At 45.7% G+C, this 20,548-nt stretch overlaps 1 protein-coding gene across 2 annotated transcripts in view; it reads left to right on the plus strand.

Annotated features, from left to right (window-relative positions):
* PC (pyruvate carboxylase) overlaps positions 1-20,548 on the plus strand; it is a 628,691-nt gene that overhangs the window by 261,813 nt on the left and 346,330 nt on the right. For both annotated transcript variants that reach the window (XR_012717231.1, XM_075281583.1), the window contains 4 exons: positions 17,422-17,566; positions 18,803-18,892; positions 19,310-19,531; positions 19,815-19,971. Coding sequence is in view for 1 of the 2 variants with exons in the window: in XM_075281583.1 (XP_075137684.1) it covers positions 17,422-17,566; positions 18,803-18,892; positions 19,310-19,531; positions 19,815-19,971 (614 nt within the window). In the remaining variant the exon portion in view is untranslated. The remainder of the gene's footprint in view (positions 1-17,421; positions 17,567-18,802; positions 18,893-19,309; positions 19,532-19,814; positions 19,972-20,548) is intronic.

Raw genomic sequence — 20,548 nt, forward strand, 5'->3', positions numbered from 1 at the left:
TCATTAAACTGGGGGCAACTAGAAGCAGACATGTCCCCCTCCAGCTACCCCCCCATGGTTTAATATCCTCCTCCATCTGCCCCCTAGTTTAATGTCCCCCCTACATGTGCATTAAGTTTAACTGCCCCTAGTTCCCCCCTCTTGCTCACACATGCTGTCTCTTCCCTCTTTATCATCCAGCAGCCCCCCATTGCCGGCAGCTTGCAGGAAGCACACAGTCCCGTGTGGCTCCGCCCGCTAACAAGTCATAGCCTATCCTGGTAATAGGCTGTGATGACATCATCACAGGTCCTTGAAAAACCTTCCACTAGCTTTGCGGGCCAGACAGAAGCAGTTAGAGGGCCGGATGTGGCCTGCGGGCCGTATATTGCCCAGGTCTGCTTTAAAGGATTTAACTAACCTCAACATCAGACTTATGCACAGACTAGTTACACAGATTTATTTAAAAACAAATAAAAACTAGTTTTTTTGTTCAGTATTTGTACAAAACTGTGTCTCCATAGTTACAGACTGCAAACAACCCTCTGTAGTCGGATTCTCCATTCATACTTTGCTTCTGTCTGTCTCCTAGTTTTTACAACACTTCACTAGAGTTTTTCTGCTTTCATGGCTATAGATAGGTCTGACTATATGACTGTAGAAAGAAATTGGGAAGATATTTTTAAAGTCCATTTGCAGGGTTGCTTACTATTTTATTTTTGATGTATTGGAACAGTAAAAAATAAATTGGTTATGAAGATGGACATGGCATTTAATAAAAATTGGATGGCACAAATAAGAGAGTACTTTGGGTTGTTCTTCATAAATATAGGAAATTATTTACTGCATACCGGTAATCAGAAATGTCAGCTGGACATCTGTATGATAAATTGTGGTTTTCCATCGTCTTGTTTCTCTGTGATGGTTCCTGCTGGGTTTTTCGCCTGGACTTCAGAAATGTGCAGCCTGAAGCCTCTCTTGACTCTCTTTGATGAGGCCACTAGTAACAGATATTTTTGTGCCTTGGGTCCACACAATGTAGTGGTCACTTGTCATTTACTTTAATAATGTAATGAAGTGATGCTCACCCAGTTTTATCAGGAGTCTCCTGGATCTTCTCTCCTCATCCATGGTTATCTTCTCTCCATTTATCCAGCTATTGGCCACCGCACCAGTAGTTGAGACGTCTCATTTTTCTTTCTCATTTATAGGCTACCTGTTGTTATTAATGAATTGTTGCAGTAGCAGAACTAGTGTAGAGTCCCAATACTCTAGTAAATTCTACAAGGACCTCCTGGGTTCAGGTCTTGTAGATTAATAGCAGAGACGGGTCTTGGTTGTGCCCTCTTACCCAATTGTAAGCTGCTGCCCTGTGCGGTGAAGGAAGTGCATAATAATTGAGAACTTGGTAAGGATTCCTTGAAGAACACATGGGGAGGGATGGGTTGTTGGAGGTGGACGTTGAGTTGATGGGGATAAGGAGATGGGGCGATTGTAAACTGGGGGAATGGTCAACTGTAGAGTTCTTTAATGAGGACCTTTCACCACTTCCATCAACGCTTTGCATCCCTTAATAGGTACTGCACCACTGATTCTGATGTAGTTAGAATTTTTTCTCTAGCCCCCACCATTCCTGAGCAATCCATTAGTTTCAGCACTCGGTATGCAAAGTAGGTTCTCTAGTGTCAGATAGGTTGTCTACTCCAGCTGCTCTACCTGACAATAAGGGTTTTGAGTATATTGGGTGCTGAAAATAAAGATATTAATTTTTGTGAATGGTAACGGTTTGGGAAAAAATGACACCTACGCTGAAATACATGGAGAGGCACCAATTGAAGGATTCAAAGATCCAGATTTGGTGAAGGTGTTAAAATGTTTTCTTTAAGAGATCTTTTGGTGGTGTCTGATCACCAAGAAGACGTGTGCATTCAATATCAGTGTTACATGAGCTGTTAGTATGACATCAGTCAGTCAGTCAGTGAGTCATTTCATCCTCTTTCTTGCACAAATCCTGGCATCCTGTGCCTTGGTCTTCAGCTGAGTGACAACATGCTATCATAAGCACAATTTACACATAAAATCTGTGTGACTGTTGCCTGTCTGCCAGCATAAGCAGCTCATCAGAGGCTGATTTTCTAGGACCCTCTCCGTCGCGCTGCCCCCACATTTACAGGCCGGGCCTAATCATTGCGGCTCTAATTAGCAGGTCTGTGAGCGACCACAGTGATGCAGTAAGCAGCTCCCTGGAGTCAAAGAAATGGGACATTGGCGTCATCCTGTGTGTGCAAGTCTCAATCTTCTATCAAGTTTTTTTTTTTTTTCATCCTTTCTTGCCCTTGTTCTTTCACACCATATATTCCTCTCAGATAATCTTCTGCGGCATCTAATGAAAATGCATTCAGCTAAGCTCTTGTCGCTTTACAGAAATGTCTCAGGGAGTCTCCAAAGTTTAAAGAACTCTGTTACATTGTGCCTGGCAAAATGGGTACAAATTGTGGTCTCCCTTGTGCAGGCTCTCATTTATTACTATTAGAGATGAGCGAACACTAAAATGTTCGAGGTTCGAAATTCGATTCGAACAGCCGCTCAATGTTCGTGTGTTCGAACGGGTTTCGAACCCCATTATAGTCTATGGGGAACAGATACTCGTTAAGGGGGAAACCCAAATCCGTGTCTGGAGGGTCACCAAGTCCACTATGACACCCCAGGAAATGATGCCAACACCTCTGGAATGACACTGGGACAGCAGGGGAAGCATGCCTGGGGGCATCTAACACACCAAAGACCCTCTATTACCCCAACATCACTGCCTAACAACTACACACTTTCCACATTCAAAAAAACCTCTATCAAAGTGGGAAAATACCTGGAAACCTTCTTTACTCCCCAAATGGATGGACACAAACCCCAATTTAAGCTCAACAAACAGTAACAACCACCCCTTTAAATCACGTTCCCCATGACAACCACAAATGGAATAGGCAATGGGAATTCCAAAAGCCCTCACCCTTAACTGTCATTTTGAGTGTGTGTGTGTGTGTGTGTGTGTGTGTGTGTGATGTGGTAAGACCTTCCAAAATTCACTTTTCTAGCCCTTAACATGAGCCCTTCCAAACAAAGTTACATGACCTTAAGCTGAGCTACCAGCAGAGATTGAGGCCCTTGGCATGAGTAGAGCCTTGCACCAGCAGTGTTTTTGGCACTTAGGGTGAGTTGAGCCTTGTACCAGCGTGTGTCCCTTAACATCAGGCGGGCCCTAAGTTCTGCGCTTTGCACAAAAGTTCCACATTAACTAGGCTGAATGGTACAAAGATTAGTAGGCCCGAGAACCAGGAACAGGTCTTGCAATGGCTGTCGGATAACGCTTAAAGCACATTGTCCACCAGCCAGTCAGCCTCTACCTCCTCTTACCCAACAGTCTTGTCCTCCTTCCACCCAAAATTCCCAATCTTCTCAGAACAATAACCCCAACTGTCCCTGCTCCCCAGAGCTGTTCTCCCTTCCTTTGACTGTACCGCAACCTGCCCCTCCATTTCGCGATTCCACGGACCTAACAGACGAGTATCTGTGTCCAGATGCTCAAACACTAGAGTCTCCTCCATTCCATCTCCGGTCGATTTGGTGGCGGATGACCAGCAACCCACCCTCATCGACGACGATGAGACGCAGTTGCTGTCAGGGCAGCCAGTTGACATGCGCATTGTGCAGGAGGAGGAGGCGAGACAGGAGTTGGAAGAGGAGGTGGTGGACGACGAGGACACCGACCCCACCTGGACAAGGCAGATGTCAAGCTGGGAAAGTAGTGTGGATGTTGAGGCAGGTGCAGCACCAAAAAGGGTAGCTAGAGGCAGAGACATGTCCAGAGGCAGAGGTCAGCTGCTTTGCCGAAGCCAGGCCAGACCCGGAATGTCCGAAGATGTTCCCTTTTGTACCCAGCCCAGAAAAACTCCCCCATCGAGGGCACGTTTCTTGAAGGTGTAGAGTTTTTTCAAGGAATGCGCCGAGGACAGATATAGTGTCGTCTACACAATTTGCCTCTCGAAATCCTGAGAAGAGCAACCTGTCCACCACTTCAATGCACCGTCATTTGGAATCCAAGCAATGGAATCAGTGGCAGGCAGCAACGGCAGGACAAACGTCGCCCGCCGTTCATGCCACTGCCTCTGCTCACAGTGCTGGCGATGCACTCCAGAGGACGAGCCAGGACATCACTTCATCTGCCTCCGCCACTTTGTTGACTTCTCCCTCATCCTCCCCTGTTTCTGTCTTATCTCCTTCTCCTGCACCATCAAAGGCACCATCAGGCGCTTCTTTACAACAACCCACCATCTCTCAGACATTGGAGCGCCGGCAGAAATACACTGCTAACCACCCACCCACGCAAGCCTAGAACGCCAACATCGCTAAACTGCTGGCCCAGGAGAGGTTGGCGTTCCGGCTTGTTGAAACTCCCGCCTTCCCGGACCTGATGGCAACTGTGGCACCTCACTATGCCGTCCCTAGCCGTCTCAACTTCTCCCGGTGTGGCGTCCCCGCCTTGCACCAGCACGTGTCACTCAACATCAGGTGGGCCCTTAGTTCCGCGCTTTGCTGCAAGGTCCACTTGACCACCGACACTTGGACAAGCGCCTGTGGTCAGGGATGCTGCAGTGCTTATCTTTAATGACAGGCAGGGTGAATGTGGTGGAGTCTGTTCCCCGGGTGCAAACTGGGGTGGCCTATCTCCTCTCCCAGGCCAAAATTCATGGCAGGAGTAGACTGAAACCCTACGACGCTGCAACCTCCACCACAGCTACTAGCGGCAAACGCTAAAACACTGGTGTGGGGAGACGTCAGCAGGCGGTGCTGAAGCTCATCAGCTTGGGGGACAGACAGCACAGTGCCTCCGAGGTCAGGGATGCCATCCTGGCTGAGATGGCATTTTTTTTTCCCTGCTACACCTGGGGCCTGGCATTTTTACGCCTGTGATAATGGCTGGAACCTGGTAGCGGCTCTGGAGCTTGCCAGCCTCCAACACGTTCCATGTTTGGCCCACGTCTAACCTAGTGGTGCAAAGTTTTTTAAAAACATACCCAAATGTACCGAAGCTACTGTTGAAAATGCGGCGCTTGTGCGCCCACTTTTGCAAGTGCACAGGAGTCGCTGCTAGCCTAAAAACACTCTAGCAAGGCCTACATCTGTCCAAACACAGGCTGTTGTCCGTCATTCACACACGCTGAAACCCTACAATACCATATCTTGAGCAGGGTGTGTGAGCTGCACAGACCTTTGATGGAGTTCCATCTACAAAACCCAAGGGTTCCTCAAAGTCAGCAACCAAAGTTTCTGCACCATGAGTTTCCAGGGGTGGCAGAGTTATGGCTAGGGGAAGAGGCATGGATAGGGATGATGTCTAGGGGCAAAAGCAGTGTGGATGTGGAGGCAAGCTAAGCAGGAAAAACTGGGGGTACAAGCTAAGGCATGGACTGGGGTGATGTCTAGGGGCAAAAGCAGTGTGGATGTGGAGGCAAGCTAAGCAGGAAAAACTGGGGGTACAAGCTAAGGCATGGACTGTGGTGATGTCTAGGGGCAAAAGCAGTGTGGATGTGGAGGCAAGCTAAGCAGGAAAAACTGGGGGTACAAGCTAAGGCATGGACTGGGGTGATGTCTAGGGGCAAAAGCAGTGTGGATGTGGAGGCAAGCAAAGCAGGGAAAATGGTGGCTAGAGGCAAAGGGATGTCCATAGGCAGCAAGGGCAAAGATGCAAAACTCTCCCGTTTCAAGAATTTTCCTGACTTGTTTCCCCACAAAACATTCCTGGGAGGAGGGCTGAAACACCACCCTCCTCCTCCTCCGCTGTTAGATTTACCCCAGCTACGAGCTGAAAACGCTGCAACACTGGTGTGGGGAGACGTCAGCAGGCTGGGCTGAAGCTCATCAGCTTGGGAGACGGACAGCACACTGCCTCTGAGGTCAGGGATGCCATCCTGGATGAGATGGCAATTTGTTTATCCCCGCTGCCCCTGGGGCCAGGTTTTTTAGCTTGTTGGAGGGCTCTGGAGCTTGCCAGCCTCCAACACGTTCCATGCCTGGCCCACATGTTCAATGTAGTGGTGCAATGATTTTTAAAAACATACCCCAAATTAGCTGAGCTAAGGGTGAAAGTGCGGCACTTGGACACCCACTTTCCCAAGTCTACAGTACCTGGAGCTAGCCGCAATACACTCCAGCAAGGCCTACATCTGCCTGAAGCACCTACTGTTGTGCGAGGTCACCACACGCTCTAACCCTAGATACCGTATGTTCAGCAGGGTGTGTGAGCAGCAGAGACCTTTGATGGAGTACCAGCTACAAAACCCAAGGGTTCCTCAGAGTCAGCTCCCTCACTTTCTGCACCATGAGTTTCCATGGGTGGCAGACTTATGGCTAGAGGCACAGGCATGGATAGGGGTGATGTGTAGGGGCAAAAGCAGTGTGGATGTGGAGGCAAGCTAAGCAGCAAAAACTGGGGGTACAAGCAGCCGGTGACATCATCACTGACAAGCACAGCTGTCTGTCAGCTGACAGGCTGACTTTCACCAAAATGAACAGACAATGGATAGACTCATCATATACATGTCAGTTACATGACAAATTTAGTGCAATTTGCAAGTCCAAGATGGTTTGGAGATCTGCGGAGAGGAATCTCACCACCTCTTGCGGGTGCCATCATTTGGAAGGCAAGCCCTGGGCTCAGTGGGTGAGAGCAAGCGCAGGATAATCGTCGTTTGGCCTGGCGGCCACTGCCTCTTCCACTGTTGACAGGGCTGGCGCTGCAGTCCAGACCAGGAGCCAGGACACCTCCACATCTGCCTCTGACACTTTGGGGAGTTCACCCTTATCCTCACCTTTTCCTGCCATTTCTCCTTTTGCCCGCGCCATCATGCGCCTCTTCCCAGCAACTCCCCATCTCCCAAGCCTTTCATTTCATGCTAAAGTACAGCGCAACCCACCCACATGCCCAAGGCTTCAACGGCCTCATCTCAAGAAATCTGGCCCAGGAGATGTTGGAATCCCGGCTGGGGGACACTCTGCCCTTTTTGGGCAGAGTGTCTACTGCGCCACCGCACTGTGCCGTCCACACCAGCACTTTCCCCCAAACATGAGGCGGTCCCTAAATTCAGCGCTTAGCCCTAAAGTTCCATGTGACCAGTTACGAATGGACAAGTGCATGCGGACAGGGACGCTACCTTTCAATTTGGGCACAGTGGTTGAATGTAGTTGAGGCGTGGACCGGGTCGCAAAATGTGGTGGCCTGACTTGTCTCCCCACACAACATTCCTGGGAGGAGGGCTGAAACACCACCCTCCTCCGCTGTTAAATTGACCCCAGCTACGAGCTGGAAACGCTGCAACACTGGTGTGGGGAGACGTCAGCGGGCCGTGCTGAAGCTCATCAGCTTGGGGGCCAGACAGCACACTGCCTACAAAGTGAGTCATGCCATCCTCGATGAGACGGCAATGTGGTTTTTGCCACTGCACCTGGGCCCAGGCATGTTGTCATGTGTGATAATGGCCATAACCTGGGATTGGCTCTGTAGCTTGGCAGCCTGCAACATATTCCATGCCTGGGCCACGTTTTTAACTCATTGCTGCTAATCTTTTGAAAAAGGTACCCCAATGTTCCTGAGCTACTGGTGAAAGTGTGGCGCTTGTGCGGATAGTTTTTAAAGTGTATAGTTGCCACTGCTAGCCTCTATGCACTCCTACAACGCCTGTACCTGCTGGAACAACGGCTGTTGTGCGACGTCTCCACACTGCTGGCACTAAACATATCATGTGTTGAGCAGAGTGTGTGAGCAGCACAGACCTTTGATGTAGTTCCAACTCCAAAACCCTCGGGTTCGTCAAAGTCAACTCCCTCAGTTGCTCAACCATGAGTGGCCATGGGTGGCAGACTTATGTGAAATCCCATCCCATCCATTGCACTGGACACGAAACATTAGCATGCGCTCAGCACAACTTCGGATATGGCAGATGCGTTAAGCAGGGTGCAGGGTACAACACAGACCAGGCCCGAGCACCAGGAACAGGTGTTAGAAATACTGCAGCATCTGCCATTTCCTTCCAATTTTGGGGTTTTGGACCCGCCACCGACTTGTCTGGACCTAAGTGGGGATCATGAGACACAGTTGCCATCAAGGCAAGCTGTGGTCATGTGCGGTTTGCAGTAAGGGGGCAGTGCGCAATTGGAAGAGGAGTTGGTGGATGACGAGGCCACCGACCCCACATGGACAGGGGTGATGTCTAGGGGCTAAAGCAGTGTAGATGTAGAGGGAAGCTAAATCAACAAAAAACCTGGGTAGAAGCAAAGGCATAAACTGGGGTGATGTTTAGGGGTGAAAGCAGAGTAGATGTGGAGGGAAGCTAAGCAGCAAAAACAGTGGGTAGAAGCAAAGGCATGCAAAACTCTACCCTGTTGGAAGACTTATTCCTAGGTCTGGAACACGTTAATGGCCCCCCTGGACAAATTACTGCCACTCAGGGGCCTAGTGTCACCAGGAGGGACAAGTATAGGCGCATGTTGTGGGAATACCTGGCCGACACCAGCTCTGTCCTCTCCGATCCCTCTGTGCTCTACAGCCTAAACTTATTTTCTCATCTTTTTTTCTGAACTGCACATCTCTTGCCTGCTTCCTTTGGGATCTTAGAAATGGTGGTCCACTTCCACAGATGGTAACTTCAATAGACAGTGTAACGGGAGTAGCTGAGGGATCGCTGTCTTAACCACTTTTTGGCACAAAATTAACTTCCAAAGCCAAATATGGTGCAAGTATATGATGCAAGGACACCTACACACCTATCTCTGACACATTGGGGAGTTCACCCTCATGCGCCCTTTTGGCCTGCACCATCATGCGCCTCTTCCCAGCCACTCCACATTTCCCAAGCTTTTCATTGCAGGCAGAAGTACAATACAACCCACCCCCATGCCCAAGCCTGTAACAGCCTCATCGATAAACTGCTGGCCCTGGAGATGTTGGTGTTTGTTTATGCTTCTGGAGACCCAGGCCTTCCGTCAGCAGATGGCAGCTGGGGCACCTCCCTATGCTGGGCCTAGCCGTTACTACTTCTCTTGGTGTGCTGTCTCTGCCTTGCGCCTGCATGTGTCCCATAACATCAGTCGGGCCCAGAGCTCTGCGCTTTGCTGCAAGGTCCACTTGACCACCGACACATGGACAAGCGCCTGTGGTCAGGGATGCTGCAGTGCTTATCTTTAATGACAGGCAGGGTGAATGTGGTGGAGTCTGTTCCCCGGGTGCAAACTGGGGTGGCCTATCTCCTCTCCCAGGCCAAAATTCATGGCAGGAGTAGACTGAAACCCTACGAAGCTGCAACCTCCACCCCAGCTACTAGCGGAAAACACTGTAACACTGGCATGGGGAGATGTCAGTAGGCCGTGCTGAAACTGATCAGCTTGGGGGACAGACAGCACAGTGCCTCCGAGGTCAGGGATGCCATCCTGGCTGAGATGGCATTTTTTTTTCCCTGCTACACCTGGGGCCTGGCATTTTTGCGCCTGTGATAATGGCTGGAACCTGGTAGCAGATCTGGAGCTTGCCAGACTCAAACACGGTCCACGCATGGCCCACGTTTTCCAACTTGTTGGTGCCATGTTTCTTTGAAACCTACACCATTGTGCCTGATATACAGGTCAAAGTGGGGCCATTTTCGTAAGTGAGAACTAGCCTCTGCTAGGCAGAAAACATTCAGAGCACACTCCTCTCATCTTCGCACCGTTGGCTGGCGGAGGAAGACGAGGGGGTTGGAGTGGCATCTGATGTCCCTATCCCACACGAGGCTAGAGGGTGCACTTCAGTGCATCCCATTGCTTCACCACAAATGGTGTGAAGGGGAGTGGAAAATGGAGGAAATGGAGAGTGACCCTTACAGTTGGGGCCAGCAAAGGCATGCCAAGTAACACACTGGCACACATGGCTGACTTCATCTTGGGTTGCTTTTCAACACATATTTCACATCATGAAGAACAAATAATACTGGATTTTTTCAAGCCTCGAACCCCGGTCTAGGTCTAATGTCTGTTCCTTTCTTATATTAGGGGAGAGGGAAAAAAAATTACTTCAGTGATACGTTTAGCGTACATAGACTGACTATTAATGTGTATCCCACTTAGTGTTGTTAGGGTTACACACCGTCACAACCTGGCTAAAGCTTCTATAGCTGTTAATAAAGTCAACATAACTTTACGGTATCCAAAAAGACAGCTGGTACCGACAGAGAGCAAGACAAATGTCACCCAAAGCTGTGAGCTCTGAACACCCACAGTGACTTTGGCGTCATCATCATTATAAGGGAGCGGGTGGTAATAAATAACTTGGCAGTGCCTAAAACCCAAAAAGCTTATACAACTATATTTACATTAAGATACACAAATGAAACTTTTCAGTAGCATGTCATGAGACAAGCTGATAAGCTCTTCCTTTGTGCAGTGCTATTTGAAAGTTAAACGCTGCCTTTATTTTAATTCTGGAGAAGGTGCAGACATTAGATTTAGAACATGTTGTCTTCATTGTCCAAATCCTCTATATAGGTAACGCGTTTTTCGGGCCGAGCTGTCTGGGAACGAGCTGGTGCAGCACTGACAACCTGGGTGAATATGGCAAGAGCCTGAGATGTAGGGTGAATGAATCCCCAAATTATTTGTGGAATTCCCAGTGAGACAATGGCACTGTATACCAGTATTAAAAATTGTGGGTGCACATAACCCCCATATATTCTTTGAATTCCCAGTCAGACAATGGCACTGTATAGCAGTATTAAAAATTGTGGGTGCACGTAACCCCCATATATTCTTTGAATTCCCAGTGAGACAAAGGAACTGTATAGCAGTATTAAAAATTGTGGGTGCACATAACCCCCATATATTCTTTGAATTCCCAGTCAGACAATGGCACTATATACCAGTAGTAAAAATTGTGGGTGCACATAACCCCAATATATTCTTTGAATTCCCAGTCAGACAATGGCACTGTATACCAGTATTAAAAATTGTGGGTGCACATAACCCCCATATATTCTTTGAATTCCCAGTCAGACAATGGCACTGTATAGCAGTATTAAAAATTGTGGGTGCACATAACCCCCATATATTCTTTGAATTCCCAGTCAGACAATGGCACTATATACCAGTAGTAAAAATTGTGGGTGCACATAACCCCAATATATTCTTTGAATTCCCAGTCAGACAATGGCACTGTATACCAGTATTAAAAATTGTGGGTGCACATAACCCCCATATATTCTTTGAATTCCCAGTGAGACAATGGAACTGTATAGCAGTAGCAAAAATTGTGGGTGCACGTCACCCCAATATATTCTTTGAATTCCCAGTCAGACAATGGCACTGTATACCAGTAGTAAAAATTGTGGGTGCACATAACCCCCATATATTCTTTGAATTCCCAGTCAGACAATGGCACTCTATACCAGTATTAAAAATTGTGGGTGCACATAACCCCCATATATTTTTTGAATTCCCAGTCAGACAATGGCACTATATACCAGTAGTAAAAATTGTGGGTGCACATAACCCCAATATATTCTTTGAATTCCCAGTCAGACAATGGCACTGTATACCAGTATTAAAAATTGTGGGTGCACATAACCCCCATATATTCTTTGAATTCCCAGTGAGACAATGGAACTGTATAGCAGTAGCAAAAATTGTGGGTGCACGTCACCCCAATATATTCTTTGAATTCCCAGTCAGACAATGGCACTGTATACCAGTAGTAAAAATTGTGGGTGCACATAACCCCCATATATTCTTTGAATTCCCAGTCAGACAATGGCACTGTATACCAGTATTAAAAATTGTGGGTGCACATAACCCCCATATATTCTTTGAATTCCCAGTCAGACAATGGCACTGTATAGCAGTATTAAAAATTGTGGGTGCACATAACCCCCATATATTCTTTGAATTCCCAGTCAGACAATGGCACTATATACCAGTAGTAAAAATTGTGGGTGCACATAACCCCAATATATTCTTTGAATTCCCAGTCAGACAATGGCACTGTATACCAGTATTAAAAATTGTGGGTGCACATAACCCCCATATATTCTTTGAATTCCCAGTCAGACAATGGCACTGTATAGCAGTATTAAAAATTGTGGGTGCACATAACCCCCATATATTCTTTGAATTCCCAGTCAGACAATGGCACTATATACCAGTAGTAAAAATTGTGGGTGCACATAACCCCAATATATTCTTTGAATTCCCAGTCAGACAATGGCACTGTATACCAGTATTAAAAATTGTGGGTGCACATAACCCCCATATATTCTTTGAATTCCCAGTGAGACAATGGAACTGTATAGCAGTAGCAAAAATTGTGGGTGCACGTAACCCCCATATATTCTTTGAATTCCCAGTGAGACAAAGGAACTGTATAGCAGTATTAAAAATTGTGGGTGCACATAACCCCCATATATTCTTTGAATTCCCAGTCAGACAATGGCACTATATACCAGTAGTAAAAATTGTGGGTGCACATAACCCCAATATATTCTTTGAATTCCCAGTCAGACAATGGCACTGTATACCAGTATTAAAAATTGTGGGTGCACATAACCCCCATATATTCTTTGAATTCCCAGTCAGACAATGGCACTGTATAGCAGTATTAAAAATTGTGGGTGCACATAACCCCAATATATTCTTTGAATTCCCAGTCAGACAATGGCACTGTATACCAGTATTAAAAATTGTGGGTGCACATAACCCCCATATATTCTTTGAATTCCCAGTCAGACAATGGCACTGTATACCAGTATTAAAAATTGTGGGTGCACATAACCCCCATATATTCTTTGAATTCCCAGTGAGACAATGGAACTGTATAGCAGTAGCAAAAATTGTGGGTGCACGTCACCCCAATATATTCTTTGAATTCCCAGTCAGACAATGGCACTGTATACCAGTAGTAAAAATTGTGGGTGCACATAACCCCCATATATTCTTTGAATTCCCAGTCAGACAATGGCACTGTATACCAGTATTAAAAATTGTGGGTGCACATAACCCCCATATATTCTTTGAATTCCCAGTCAGACAATGGCACTATATACCAGTAGTAAAAATTGTGGGTGCACATAACCCCAATATATTCTTTGAATTCCCAGTCAGACAATGGCACTGTATACCAGTATTAAAAATTGTGGGTGCACATAACCCCCATATATTCTTTGAATTCCCAGTCAGACAATGGCACTGTATACCAGTATTAAAAATTGTGGGTGCACATAACCCCCATATATTCTTTGAATTCCCAGTGAGACAATGGAACTGTATAGCAGTAGCAAAAATTGTGGGTGCACGTCACCCCAATATATTCTTTGAATTCCCAGTCAGACAATGGCACTGTATACCAGTATTAAAAATTGTGGGTGCACGTAACCCCCATATATTCTTTGAATTCCCAGTCAGACAATGGCACTGTATACCAGTATTAAAAATTGTGGGTGCACATAACCCCCATATATTCTTTGAATTCCCAGTGAGACAATGGCACTGTATAGCAGTATTAAAAATTGTGGGTGCACATAACCCCCATATATTCTTTGAATTCCCAGTCAGACAATGGCACTATATACCAGTAGTAAAAATTGTGGGTGCACATAACCCCAATATATTCTTTGAATTCCCAGTCAGACAATGGCACTGTATACCAGTATTAAAAATTGTGGGTGCACATAACCCCCATATATTCTTTGAATTCCCAGTCAGACAATGGCACTGTATACCAGTATTAAAAATTGTGGGTGCACATAACCCCCATATATTCTTTGAATTCCCAGTGAGACAATGGAACTGTATAGCAGTAGCAAAAATTGTGGGTGCACGTCACCCCAATATATTCTTTGAATTCCCAGTCAGACAATGGCACTGTATACCAGTATTAAAAATTGTGGGTGCACATAACCCCCATATATTCTTTGAATTCCCAGTCAGACAATGGCACTGTATACCAGTATTAAAAGCTGGGAAAGCTGGGTTGCGGCGATTGAGCCCGTCAGTGCCACGTTACACTGACAAGCTTCTCCCTGGAATTGAAGTTATATGTAAGCCCAATATATTCTTTGAATTCCCAGTGAGACAATGGCACTATATGGCAGTAGCAAAAATAGTGGGTGTATATAGCCCCAATCCTATTGCTAGGGGACTTGCAGGGTATTTCTGGGGTGAAGGTGGGGGGGCACACCGTTGGAACGGGTATCGGGGGTATATATCGGGTATACGGGAATACACTGACAGTGTATTCCATTCAGGATCCTGGGAAAGCTGGGTTGCGGCGATTGAGCCCGTCAGTGCCACGTTACACTGACAAGCTTCTCCCTGGAATTTAGCTCTTATAAGAGCTGTTGGTTGTCTTCTCCTTCCTATCCTAGCCTGTCCCTGCCTACCCAGAATCTAAGCCCTAGCTAACTGGACGGAAACCTCCGTCCTCGGTGAATTGCAAGCTCAGAATGACGCGAAGCTGGGCGGCGCTGTTCTTTTAAATTAGAGGTCACATGTTTTCGGCAGCCAATGGGTTTTGCCTACTTTTTTCAACGTCACCGGTGTCGTAGTTCCTGTCCCACCTACCCTGCGCTGTTATTGGAGCAAAAAAGGCGCCAGGGAAGGTGGGAGGGGAATCGAGTAATGGCGCACTTTACCACGCGGTGTTCGATTCGATTCGAACATGCCGAACAGCCTAATATCCGATCGAACATGAGTTCGATAGAACACTGTTCGCTCATCTCTAATTACTATTAGTCTGGGATTGCTGTAGTTTAATGGGGGATAACTGTTCTCTGAGACACAGAAGACCTAAGCAAAGTGTGAGTACATAAAGCAGATTGTGATTTACAAAGATTCTTGTATAGAACAGTTTTATGTTCAGTCTCGGTATTCAAAAACCTTTTCTACTTTTTTGCTATAGTTTACAGGGTTCTTTTCTCATCGGTAACTGGAAAGCTTGTACAAGGTCTCTTAAAGGGATTGTACAGGACTAAATACAGTGTATATGTGCATACACTACCGTTCAAAAATTTGGGGTCATTGTGAGTTTTCATGGAAAACACAAACTTTTATTTATCAAATGAGTTGCAAAATGAATTGAAACTATAGTCAAGACATTGACAAGGTTAGAAATAATGATTTTTATTTGAAATAATAATTTTCTCCTTCAACCTTTGCTTTCGTCACAGAATGCTCCATTTGCTGTTAATTTGCTGAGGTAATCTGGAGAAATTTCCCCCAACGCTTCCAGAAGCTCCTCCCACAAGTTGGATTGGCTTGATGGGCACTTTTTGCGGACCGTATGGTCCAGCTGCTCCCACAACAGCTCAATGGGGTTGACATCTGGTGACTGCGCTGGCCACTCCATTACAGATAGAATACCAGCTGCCGGCTTCTTCCCTGAATAGTTCTTGCATAATTTGGAGGTGGCTTTGGGTCATTGTCCTGTTGTAGTATGAAATTGGCTCCAATCAAGCTCTGTCCACAGGGTATGACATGGCATTGCAAAATGGAGTGATAGCCTTCCTTATTCAAAATCCCCTTTACCTTGTACAAATCTCCCCCTTTACCAGCACTAAAGTAACCCCAGACCATCACATTACCTCCACCATGCTGGACAGACGGCGTTTTCAGTTGTTCTGCGTCTCACAAATGTTCTTCTGTGTGATCCAAACACCTCAAACTTCGATTCGTCTGTCCATAACACTTTTTCCAATCTTCCTGTGTCCAATGTCTGTGTTCTTATGCCCATATTAATCTTATCCTATTATTAGCCAGTCTCAGATATGGCTCTTTCTTTGCCCCTCTGCCCTGAAGGCCAGCGTCCGGGAGTCACCTCTTCACTCTAGACGTTGACACTGGCGTTTTGCGGGTACTATTTACGCTGCCAGTTGAGGACCTGTAAGGCATCGATTTCTCTAACTAGAGATTCTAATGTACTTGTCTTGTTGCTCAGTTGTACAGTGAAGCCTTCCACTTCTCTTACTACTCTGGTTAGAGCCTGTTTGTGTCCTCTGAAGGGAGTAGTACACACCGTTGTAGGAAATCTTCAGTTTCTTGGCAATTTCTCGCATGGAGTAGCCTTCATTTCTAAGAACAAGAATAGACTGTCGAGTTTCACATGAAAGTTCTCTTTTTTTCTGGTCATTTTGAGAGTTTAATCGAACCAACAAATGTAATGCTCCAGATTCTCAACTAGCTCAGAGGAAGGTCAGTTTTATAGCTTCACTAACCAGCAAAACTTTTTTTCAGCTGTGCTAACATACTTGCACAAGGGTTTTCTAAACATCCATTAGCCTTCTTATACAGTTATCAAACACAATGTACCATTAGAGCACTGGAGTGATGGTTACTGGAAATGGGCAAATATACACCTATGTAGATATTGCATTTGCAGCTAGAATAGTAATTACCACATTAACAACATTAACAATGTATAGAGTGTATTTCTGATTCATTTAATGTTGTCTTCATTGAGAAAAAAAAAAACAAAAAACTGTGCTTTTTTTTTCCAAAAACAAGGCAATTTCTAAATGACCCTTAACGGTAGTGTGTGTGTGTATATGCGTATATATATTACATATATATATATATGATTCCGGCCCCCCTCTTTTGGTCCAGGAAGCTCCACTTCTACAACTCCCTCCTGTATCAAGCAAAGTGCTTGGACATAGAAGGAGGCTGGTAAATCTGACGAAAAGAGCCATATAGCCAGTCTCCTTCAAGCATGTCACGGATACAGAGTCTGGAGAGAAGGCTCCTTGTCTTTGTTGCAAGTATAGTTTCCTGGACCCAGGAGATGGCGCTGAAACTAGGACCATTCATTCTGACGTTCACATTAAAATATATTAGTAAGTTAAGTTCACCTCAGTGATCAGAAGATACAGGGAACCTTTTATGTCCTCAGACAACCCCTTTAAGATGTCTCTTTACGTAGCAGTTTGGTTCTGCGAGTTAGTCAGTATCTCATAGTTGCAGGGAACATTACATCCACAACCAATGGACAATTTTCCGTATGTACACTGAGGAGATGAATTTTGAGACTGTTGTAGACAATTGACTCCAACCATATTCAAGTTAACGTTGTCTGCAATAAAATATTTCATGCTGCAGTTTTTTCCACAAGCTTCACTGATGACTGTGGAATAACAGTTGTATATATTACCAGCAAACGTTACTGTAACTTCTATCTGGGATCAATACAGTATTCTGTATTATTCTATTACTATGCGTCCATGTGCAGGCTATTGTAAATTAGGATCACATATATGGCTGTGCTAAAAAAAAGGCTTATATTGTATTTCTCACGTTGTACACATAAGGTGAGAAAAATACACATTACTATACAAATACTTTGAGAAGCAGCCTGACTTTGACCGTGTGTTTTTCTTGTAGACAAATATTCCTTTCTTGCAAAATGTCCTGAATAATCATCAATTTCTACATGGAACAGTGGATACCCAATTTATTGACGAAAATCCTGACCTCTTCAACCTCCGACCAGTACAAAACCGAGCACAGAAACTCCTTCACTATCTAGGTAAGAGGGCTGATTTATTTATTATGCCCCATAGTGGCCTCTGCACACAGTATTATTGCCCGTAGTGGCCCCTGCACACAGTATTATGCCCCATAGTGGCCTCTGCACACAGTATTATTGCCTGTAGTGGCCCATGCACACAGTATTATGTCCCATAGTGGCCCCTACACACACAGTATTATGTCCCATAATGGCCCCTACACACAGTATTATGTCCCATAGTGGCCCCTGCACACAGTATTATGTCCCATAGTGGCCCCTGCACACAGTATTATGTCCCATAGTGGCCCCTGCACACAGTATTATGTCCCATAGTGGCCCCTGCACACAGTATTATGTCCCATAGTGGCCCCTGCACACAGTATTATGTCCCGTAGTGGCCCCTGCACACAGTATTATGTCCCATAGTGGCCCCTGCACACAGTATTATGTTCCATAGTGGCCCCTGCACACACAGTATTATGCCCCATAGTGAACCCTACACACAGTATTATGCCCCATAATGGCCCCTACACACAGCATTATGTCCCTATAGTGGACACCCATGTACAATTATTATACCCTGGGGTCTTTTCAAACCCCAGAGTATAATAATCGGAGACCCAAGGGAGGATGCAAACACAAAAACACTGCTATTTACCTCTCCCTGGTTTTAATGCGGTCTCTGCTGATGTCGGCCATCTTCAATGACGTGCATGTCATGTGACCCAGGGACGTCACTCAAGTAGGCCTGAAGCCTGCCCGGAGAAGTAAATAACACAATTTTTTATGTTCCCAGCACCAGCAAATCTGGGGATTATCCCACAAATCGTACGGCAGAAACCCCTCTCCAGGCTAAAGGGTTTGCAATAGAAAAATCAATCCGGTCTGTCAGCAACTTGTATGGATGGAAAATATCCTTTTATTGGAAAAAGTAGTACAGCACGTATCGGTCCACACTGGGACCTTTCTCAAGTGCAAAGAGAAAGGTCCCAGTGTGGACCGATACGTGGTGTACTGCTTTTTCCAATAAAAGGACATTTTCCATCCATACAAGTTGCTGACAGACCGGATTATTTTATATATATATATATATATATATATATATATACACACACACACACACCTGTATATCTACCTACATACATACATTTGTTTGTTTGCATATTAAATGCAGACAAGATGAATGGAAACTGACGGGATGAAATGAGTGTGGCTACAGAGTATTGACTGATGTTTTTGAACAAACCTTTTCAGGTCACGTGATGGTGAATGGACCAACTACACCCATTCCCGTTAAAGCCAAGCCATCCACTATAGATCCTGCTGTGCCACCCATACCAATGAGTGAGTAATCTGAACTCGAGTTCATTTTTCTAACCTTATAAGATTAATATGCAATGTGATATACTACTGGGTCAGTAGACTGGAACTGTGATTCAATCAAGGAAATTAGCCATAGATATTTCTTTGGCTACCGCTGTGTTCTCTGTGAATAATGCTTTAAAAGCTCCACAGTAAACCTTGCGTTAAAATTAAATTGGTGGATAACAGTTCATGTACAGTCTGCCAGTAAAATTGGGGGAGGCGTAAGATCCGTGTTGATATTTCATGAATATGAGATCATTTGGATGATGATTGTTGTTTTACGTCCCAGAAAAAGAAATCTGCCTGGCACCATAGACCTGCTGAGAAGAGCCGATGTTATATGTTGTGGGATTGTGTCTATTTAGCTGTAATGCTTCTTCTCTTTTTATATGAAAGGTGAACCACCTCCTGGGTTTAGAGATGTCCTCCTCCGTGAGGGTCCAGAGGGTTTTGCAAAGGCCATCCGCAAACATCGTGGACTTCTACTTATGGACACGACATATCGAGATGCCCACCAGTCTCTACTGGCTACACGTGTCCGTACTCATGACCTTAAAAAAATCTCTCCATTTGTTTCGCACAATTTTAACAATCTGTTCAGTTTGGAAAATTGGGGAGGTAAGGTCCCATATACGGCATGTCTTCCTTCAAGCCTAGAAATAAGTATTCTGTGATAACTGAGAATTCCAAGTTAATCGTCCATGCTCCTACTGGATAGGCCTAAGAAGGGTAGCCGCCCTGCTGCCGCCACTTTACTACTTACCAGATAGTGCCATGTGTTGGACTTTGTGCCTGTTATTGCAGCTCAGCCCCATTCATTAGGACATAGTATGAAAACTTCACCAAAGAATCTTAATGTTGCTTAGAGCTGGGAAATGATTTGGTGTTTGTCTGGTTACAGGTGCGACTTTTGACGTTGCCATGCGGTTTCTCTATGAATGCCCATGGAGGAGATTGCAGGAATTAAGGGAGCTCATTCCTAACATCCCCTTCCAGATGCTTCTCAGAGGTGCAAATGCTGTGGGGTACACCAACTACCCTGATAATGCCGTTTTCAAGTAAGTTTCCTGGCTAAACACTACGTACATGACAACATGGTTGCTTTTTGTTTCTTTTTAGCTATGCAAGGTAGTCATCAAAGTACATTGAAAATATGTAATTGCTGATGCTGTCATCCACGTCTAGGTCTAGTTTCTGCAAAATATTGCAGAGCTATTAGTAAAATGAACTTTCCTGGAAGGTACTTGTAAGGCCCGTTCACACGGGGCACGGATGGCGGATTTTGGTCCTGATTCTGACGTGGGAAGCCATGTCAGAATATGGCCAAAATCCACCTGCCACGACTGTCGCGGCTTCCCTCTCCGGAGTAGGCCCAAATGAACGGGCCTAGTCCGGAGCGTGCCCCCGCAAGGCGGACGTCGCAGCCCAATGAGCCGCGAAATCCGCCTGAAGAAAGGTTAGCTCGCTTCTTTTTTCCGTGAGTGGCAACATGCAGCTCATGGAAAAAAGTAAGCTAGCCACCATTGTGATGGGGCGGATTATGATGTGGATTTAGCCAAAATCCACCCCCTCTTGCCCCGTGTGAACGAGGCCTAAAGCTGCAACAATTGGGGAAGGTAATGGGGCATGTGACGT

This window comes from Leptodactylus fuscus, chromosome 7 (genome assembly GCF_031893055.1).
Source record: "Leptodactylus fuscus isolate aLepFus1 chromosome 7, aLepFus1.hap2, whole genome shotgun sequence".
NCBI lineage: Eukaryota > Metazoa > Chordata > Amphibia > Anura > Leptodactylidae > Leptodactylus > Leptodactylus fuscus.